The sequence below is a fragment of the Anser brachyrhynchus genome, assembly GCF_964034855.1.
Source record: "Anser brachyrhynchus genome assembly, chromosome: 4".
NCBI lineage: Eukaryota > Metazoa > Chordata > Aves > Anseriformes > Anatidae > Anser > Anser brachyrhynchus.
In genome coordinates this window covers 45,445,523-45,454,214 of record NC_137698.1, presented here as the reverse complement: position 1 = coordinate 45,454,214, position 8,692 = coordinate 45,445,523, and the positions used below count along the sequence as shown (strand labels likewise).

Sequence of the window (8,692 nt, the reverse complement as noted above, 5' to 3'; positions counted from 1 at the left end):
AGGCAGCTTCAAAGAAAGTATCAAATTAGAATTTATTCTCACAGAAAAATTTTGGGGTAGAAAGCTACAGCATGAGCTTACAGGTCACTTGTTAGGCTACATTCCTCCTGAGTGCTCGTATTCTTTGGTCACAATAACTGCCCCGTGTTTAGCCACTTCCAGACAGAGAGAGCTGTCACCCCTCTTCCAAGCACAGAGCTTCTGCTATTCTGTGATAATTCTCCACAGTTGTTCCCTTAAAATTCATAGTCTATCTTACTGCACAATAAAACCGCATGTGCAGAGAAGCCTGTGGAGCATCAAATTTTAAATGGGCGATGTCCAAACCATCATTTTTAACTTGTGCTAATCTAAAAATCAACACCCTTGAGAGACACACAGTCAGAACTAGGACATGCCCAGACTCCTGTAGTCCCGGGGCTGTCATTCCATAGCATGTGGACACATGCCCTATCCTCATCTGCTAACATAAAGAATGAGTTCAGAAAGGGTGTTTTCAAAGCAGGAGTGAGAGCTCTTTCTTCTTCATAAAATAAATTGTTCTTACCCATTCCCTTCATGGCCTTACGAAGGGCTTCTGCATCAGCTCTGGCATCAAAAGGAGAGAACGCTGTCACGGTGCCTCTTGTGGACTAGAGGGAAGAAAAAAAAAAGGTGGGAAAAGGGGAAAAAAAAACATGAAATAGAACATGAAATAGAAGATAACAGCATCTTACAGTTCTCCATACATGAGCTCAGGCTAGATTTGAATCCAAGATCCAAAAACCAATAACATTTTTTATGCAATTGTCTGTCTAAATAGCAGTTTGTGGGTATTTAAACACAGCTCTACTAGAAAGGTTCGGCAGTAGACCAGCTAAGTTCAGGTTTATTTACTAAAGGTAGTTTGCAGGATTGGTTCTCACAACACTGGAGCATGAATGCAGGAAAATGACTAAGAAATTATCATTTCCTGGAATCATTTGGGAAATTAACTGCACAAATCACGTAGGCCAGATAAGCCATACAAGGACCCAAGACACATTGGGAAATAAGAACTTCCTTCCCTCAAGGAAAGCCTGATGGAGGTTTCAACCAGTATCACACTGATTTTTTCCATCACCCTGCAAACGAGACCTACTGAACTCCTCAATGACCTTCAATTTTTCCATCACGTTTCTTTCGGCGTAAGCACCTTTTTACTCATGTGATTCAGCTACACTGCTCATAGTAGTTCACAGCCAAAAAGAAATAACAGTTCAAATGAAAGATAAAAGATGAGCCCATCCAAACACAAACAGAATTCCACTAGGTTTCCATGGAAAATGATTCCTCAGGGACTTTCTGCTTGAGTCAAACACAAAAAGATATTCATCACCCTCACAGAACAGTCTTGCCTTTATTTAAACATGACAGTTCAAGAACCTACTGTGCTATACACATATAGGTAATTTATAAACTACAAAGGCCAAGAAACAGCCAAAAGGGGAAACAGCTGGGTTTTGGGAATAGGGAGGCTTTCCAACAGCTGAAGAAGGAAAATTTAATGTAGGTATTGGCATACTATAGTAACAATCAGTGCAGGCAGGGCATTTTTCCACTCTCAAGGAAGAACACAAAAGGAAATGCCAAGACTTCCACTGAGACTGACACCAGACTATTTCACAGGCAGCAGAGCCATCTGGCCTCTGTGACACAGCCTTTCCCTCGAGTTAACAATTTCAGCCTCACAGTGCTGTGGTTTCAAGCCAATTTACTCATCTAGGGTAGGGTCAGCCAGAAAAGCACGGAGAGAAAAGAACTGGTGAGCACGTACCAGAAACTGCCCTGAAGCACTGCTGCCTCTCAGGCCACGGGTGTGTTATTGCCAACAGGGAATCCTATCCCTCCCGCTGCTGCAGTAGCGATGGGTTAGGCTTACCCCCACTGTACATCAGAAATCCAGAACACAAAGTACCACGGTTGTTTAAGAGCAATAACAAACTTCCTTCTGGTAGATGTTTTCCGACAGCCAGCCTATTTTAAAAACATGTCAATTCCCCTGGAGCAGTCTGTTCTTCCCATTACAAGTAATCTTTTAGGCTGCACTTCAAATTTAGCTACAGTAATATGTACTTAGAGTCTTTTTCCTAGCTTATTCCAAAAGCTATAATGAAGAAACCTCAAGGATCTGGGTATCAAATTTATAAAACGGAATTTAATCTGGTAGAACAGATAAAGTCTGAAAAGCCTCTATTTTCTCCTCCTCCGTTATTACTGTACCAGCCAGAACGGGGTTATTTAGAAGGGTATTTCCTACTGCTTTCATATCATTGAGTATTATACAACTACCGCAATCCTCCTTTGAAAATCACCCTCTGGTCAATAGGTCTTGGATAAAACAATCACTTAAAGTTTTCTTTTGCTTATTTTGTTATAAGCAAGGGGCATTTCCTGAAGTGATTCCTAAGTCGCGTGACAACGGCCCAACATCGCTGTGTGGCTGTTTTAGAGCAAGTATGCGCAAACATTGTGCATAAACAGATTAAAAGTCACTCTGAATCATCCTTCTTATTTTTATTAAGAAACTTTCTGCTCTCTTTCGAAGCACATAGTGGAAATCCTTACCATATACTAAGTTTGATGAACAGTTCCTGAAATATTTCTGGTGCAGCTGTAACCTAAAAACAGTTTTCTTGATGTACCTTTTACATTCCAGGCATTCCCTTCCAACACGCATTTACTGGAGGTTGGCTACACCATCCCCCTCAGGCAGTACTTGAGAGGCACTTAGCTTGCAAATCAGAAATAGTGCTGCAACTTGCAAATCAGAAATAGTGCTGCAACTCTGCCATCGGCAGGGACTGCTCGTACAAGACTATGTTGGATACAGTTTTGCAGGCGCAAAAAAGAGTCCAACATGCAGTCCAAAAGCACCTTCAGAAGCCACCTATGGACAGACGTGAAACTGACACTAGTAAATATCAACTTAGTAAATATCCCTTAGTAAATATCAACACTCCACATTGGAGATAGTAAAACAAAGAGAAGGACAACAGGCCTCAACAGAAAGAATATTGCAGGACTGTAACACCCCAAACCTACCCACACTTTTCACTTTCTACATACTCCAATATACTGCCTGCTGTTAAGCAGTCACGGGTAGCACAAGGACAATTTGAGACGATAGACTAGAAATAAACAGGCAGCTACCAACAGGACCAATGAAGACACTAGTTAGCATGAAAAGAAAAGTAAAATACATATATATATATATATTCATATAACATATATATAAACATATAACTCTCAATGCAAGAGAAGATCTAGCTTTAGAGCTCATGTCCTTCCAACAAAGAAATTCATGCTGTTGATTTTTTTATATTTATTCTGCTCTAACAACAGCTTGCAGAAGAACAGGAAGATGCAATCTCACCAGGCAAATAGTTTCTAACCAGCACCTCAGCTATTTTAATTTCTCCCAACAGACAACTTTGCTTCACAATTTGATGTCATGTGGCCACATACCCTGGCAACAGCCAAGGAAACGTGCAAAATCAACAACAGCCACTTAACAAGGTTCCTTTTAATTTTTCCCCACCAAGCACACACAAGATTTCCTAGCCACAAGACGTTTAGCCACTGTTCAATACAAAGCATTCATTATCAGCAAACAAAAGAGCATACTTGAACTGATTCAGACTTATTTCCAGTTGCCCTTGCTCTGTACGCTCTCACAGCAAGTTCATACCAGCCAGATATCCCATACGTGACAAGCTACCCCCTTTCATGATGCTGCACAGCAGCAACAGAAGTAGGGTCTCATCAATTTACCACTGGAAAGGCCAGTGTCTAGTGCAGAGCAGGTGATATGTGACATGATTTTTACCTAAATCAGCCACCTGTTTACAAGATGGCACAGGAAAACTGTGGAGTGCTGAGAATGGAAATGGAGAATGTTTTCCAGCACACAGGCTGGCAAACAGAATAGGCACGCTATTTCCAGAACACTGAAAGAACCCAGAAGGTCACGAGTTAAGAGTAAATTAAAGACTAACTTGAGATTTTTATTTTTTTTTTAAATGAGCATTCCCATCTCGCAGATAAAGCACAACACACTGTCCACCGGCAAAGCGAAAGCCTTTGTGGTCACTGAAGACCACACAGAGCCCTGTTCAAACTATGCATTAAAGCCAATGATGCCATATAAGAATTAGATTATACATCCCTACCAAAATTTCAACAGCAGTAGGACATAAGTGATGTTGTGAGTGGATGCATAGAGCCATGGAGCTAGTATGAATATCTAACTACTTTAAAGAGACTTCTATAAAAACCCTCCATAAGTTTAGCAATGCTTCAGATTGCCCACTTAAAGGGAAGGAGTAAGCTCTGGTCAGCAGACCATATTCACATCTGCCCTACTATATTTGCACTTCTGACAAAAAGACGGAATTGCACAACAGCTGTGCTGAACTATGAGTCAATACACCATAGAGATACCAAAGATAACGAGGACAGAAAGAAAGGGGAAAAAAAAAAAAAGCAGAAGCAGAAAAGAGAGAGTGAGAAGATAAGATCAAGCAATGGCAACTTGGGAACCAACACAGTGACATTTGCAAAAACTGTCAGAGAACCTGTCCTCGCAAATAACCCCAACAAAGCCAAAGAACTGCTCAGGACACAACTCTAAAAAGGCATTTGTACTTCAGAATGTGAGAAATAATCCTCTAAAGCAATACTGGAGTTAGCAATACTACTCCTGTGCTGCCAGTCACACGCGCACTTTGGCAGACCAGGAGCTGCGGATACTGCACACAGCAGCCACACCTCCACCTTCCTGCCAGTTTATAAATAGACACACAATACGGTCCCAACTTCATTGCAGGGTAACATTTGGGAGTAGCAGCCCAAAACAGGCCAGTCCTCAACATACAGATTATAATTCTTGGTGCTTTCTTTCACGGTTTCTGAATTAGCAAGCACAGAGCAGCACTTCCAGACGATCGTTCAGCAAGCAGGAAGAGTTCTTCATACACATCTATGCATTAACAAAGATCACTACGTACACAGATGTGTGAGAAAAGACGCCTTGTTAGGACTGCAGCATTTCTCCAAAGAAAGCAGATAAACACAGGCACGGAGGGACCAGTCTGTACAGCACATTATGGCATGCTGCAGTTTTCCCTCAAAATGAATGAACCTCTTCTTCTGGACACGGAGCACATGCCATCCTTTTCCTGAGCAAAACCAGCAACAGAGACTCCAAAGATAACTTACCTTCTTCAAAGGTTTTATTCTTCAGAGATATATCTAGACTACACTAGACTTTAGTACACTGTGCTGTCAAGTCTTTTTGAACATTGAACCTTCAATTGCACGTATAAATAACTACTGTCAATTGATACTCTACATTTCATAATTAATTGATGTGTATTTTCATGTCTTACCATAACTTCATGGTGCAATAAAATTAGGAACAGATACCTGCCATGAGGAGCAGAGCTTATTCTTCAATTGTTTTTTTTAACTTTATTAATTACAAGCTGCAAAGCTTTAACACTGGTTCAGTCTCTCTTTTTTGGCTGCATAATCGCACAGGTAAAGAATGCTACTTAAATCAGTGGGAAGCAGCCATCTGAACGTGGAAACTGGAGGGCTGGACCTACCTGGTACAAGACTACATAGTTCCAGTGACTTCAGCCCAGTACAACTCACCCCAGTCAGTAGCTCAAGCGTCACCTCAGGCAGCAGAAAGTTCCGCTGCACAAGGACAAGAAGAGCTGGTTTACACTAACAAAGAATGAAATATTCCTTTTAAAAAGATTGAGAGCTAGTGTGTCTGTGGAACAGACTACAGGTGAACTGCAAATTTGCATGTTTTTACTAAGAGGAAGTTAGCCCCAAACACATATGCAACATTACATGGACAGTAATAAAATGTTGTTCAGGTAAATCTCTGGTCTGATGCCCTGCACAGACTTAGGTAGGGGTCCTTATTTTCCTAAGATGCATCCTAAACAAACCACGCTTGACGCTTGAATAAAAAAACTGAATCCCCTCTTTACCCCTAAAAAAAAAAAAAAAATTTAGCAGAATACTGTTAAAAATAACTTTTTTGAAAACTAATTTCTTTCTCTTAAAAATAAATCCAGACAGAATAAGAACAGATTAGCTCAGTCAGAAGGGACCTTTGAGGATCACCTAGTTCACCTGCCACCGAATTACTAGTACATAATTGCACAATCACCCAGACTTTTGCTAAGGCAGTCCTGCAATTTGATGGCTTCCCCTTTCCACAGCCGTACAAAGCCCATAAATAAGCAATCCAACGCTTGTACTGCTCGGAGCATATGGTAGATGTATTTGACACAACGCTAAAACAAACAAGTTTGCCTCGTACTGCCAGCCTCCATCCAGGTTCAAACATAACACCGACACAAGGAAAAAGGCTCAGGCGATGTCCTGGTCTCGTAGCTGCAAAACTTTCAGAAAAATTAAGCGGGATAGAGCAAAGCAAGAGGAGGAGGGCCCGACGAGGAGGAGCACCGCTGGGTTTTTCTCCTCCCTCGCCCAGCGGAGAGCGCCAACGCCCAGGCGCAATATAAACACGCGGCACCGAAAACTTGGCCAAATGAGTGGAAACTAACCGAAAAAAATAATAAAGTAGTGCCTGACGTGTTCCTCACATGATGGAGCCGCTTTCCCCGTCCTCCTCCTCTCCACGTCCCCCGCCAGGCTGATTTAAGGCAGAGCAGCAAGAAATTAGCGGGGGAAAGGAAAAGGGATGGAGCCCAGAACCGAGCGGGGCGGCGGCCATCCCTCCCCTCACGGCGGCCGGCACCCACCTTCGCCATTTCGCAGCTCGCCGGGTCGGGACCGAGTCCGAGTCAGCAGAAAGCGAATGAGGACGGTCCGCGCCCGCTCACCACCACAGCCGGAGCCTCCGGGAGCAGGCAGTGAGGCGAGTGGAGGCGGGAGGCAACCCCGCTCCGCCCGGGGGCCGGGCCGGCACCGCCCGGGGCGGGCCGAGGCTGTGGGGCCCGGTGGGGTTAGGGGCTCGCCCCGCCAGCGAACGGGGTCCCAGGGCTTCAAAGTAGGCGTTTTAGTTCAGTTAGCTTCCGAGTAAAGTGGGTTGACAGAGTAAGCCCAGCCTTGTAACGGGGTTATAGCGCCAGAGCACGATGATGGGTTTTACCTCTCCAGTTTTCACTGTTACAGAGGGACCGCCTCAGGGCACGGGGAGCAGAGGACGTAGGGCCGGGAGGGGACAGACGGGGGAAGCCGTCTGCACGGCGGCTCGATAAGCGTTTTCGTCTGGTGCTGAAAGCTTGCAGTTTACCCAATCTAATGCAATCCAGCTGTGTGCTAGATGAAAGGAGGAAAAGAGACTACAACACAAATGGAATTCAGCGTTTCTGCCAAAATAAGGCACAACCTCATTACGTGAGGTTTTTAACATGCAGTGGTCACTTTTGTCTTAAAGTGAGTGGTGTTTTTTTTGCTCTGAAAATACCGACAGAATTGCAGATCATGACGTAAACTTCAATCTTTTGCCCATCGTTTCTTGTTGTCCCAGAAGAGTGCATACAGCTCAGGAAAAACAGGAGATCCACCCAGCTGGCTTTATTTGCAGGACCAAGAGCCAAATGATTTGATAAAATGGCCTGATGTTTTTACTAAAATCTCATTTGCTTCTAATCCATTGGAAGTGGCAATCTAGATTAGATGACAGACAAATGAAGGGAATAGCGAGTTCCTTGTACTATGCGTCTAGAAGTGCACACGTGAATTAATGTAGGATCAAGGTTTTTAAGGAAACAGTGAGTTATGAAACAGTTTCAAAAATAATGGTTAAAGTTCAGACTGGTTGCTTTTAGTTTAAGCACAGCCTAGCTCACACACACACACACACCCTTCTGCAAGAGTAAAAGCCCTTTTCTTCTTACATGTTATATCCAGAGCAGATGCAGATCACACTGGGATCACATTTCAAGCTTTGCCATCTAGAAAGTGCACCCACAAAACGACATAAAACTGCCCTCTTTAACACACTCCACAATTGTATCGATTAGACTGAGGCGTGTACACAGAGTACCAAAAGCCCCAGGTGTGAGCACAGCCAAATGGAATTCAAACTTTGTTGGTGACTCAGATGTGTGATAAGGAGAAGTTGTTGGGTAATGAGAAAGTTAGAAAGGCTCTATCAGTATCGTGTGAACAATTATCGACATATCTAGAAATTAACAGAGCTGTAATCCTCTTCACTTTGAAATAGGTTTGTAGAATCTCTCTACTACAGCAAACACACAAAGATAGGGATATTGCCTTTAATGATATAAATGTATCTATGAAGCTTCACAAACAATAAAACAAGCTCTTGAAAAAAAAATAGAAAAACATACACATATTGGTCTAACAAGTTATTTAGCAGTTAGCATCTGACCACCTCGAATGCGACTGCACCGCCTGGGAGAAACAACAGTCCTCGCTCTCCTTCCCTCCCCTCCGCTGCAGCAAGCCCCTCCTGGCTCCCACAGAGCTGCAATACAAGATTTGAATTCTTGTCTTTCTGTAACTCCAGGCATAGTTTAAACTAGGCAGCATGAAACAAAATCTCTGCTAGATTAAACAAAGCGTTGCAAAATTTTGGTGTCTGTAATAGCATATTAAAAAGGAAGAAAAAAACCTTGCTTTCTCTCTCAGCTCTTCTCATACCCTCTGAGCTACGAGG

The 8,692-nt window shown here is 43.0% G+C and overlaps 1 protein-coding gene across 8 annotated transcripts in view; it reads right to left on the bottom strand.

The window, feature by feature from the left end:
• Nucleotides 1–7,164, bottom strand: part of ANXA5 (annexin A5) — a 26,993-nt gene extending 19,829 nt beyond the window's left edge. For 2 of the 8 annotated variants that reach the window (XR_013949880.1, XM_080588721.1), the window contains exon 1: nt 6,807–7,164. Coding sequence is in view for 3 of the 8 variants with exons in the window: in XM_080588721.1 (XP_080444847.1) it covers nt 6,807–6,815 (9 nt within the window). In the remaining 5 variants the exon portion in view is untranslated. Of the gene's footprint in view, nt 1–547; nt 633–6,608; nt 6,698–6,806 lie in introns of all 8 variants that reach the window. The other 6 variants (XR_013949882.1, XM_080588724.1, XR_013949881.1 and 3 more) reach the window with 6 other exon arrangements.
• Nucleotides 7,165–8,692: the final 1,528 nt, after the last annotated feature.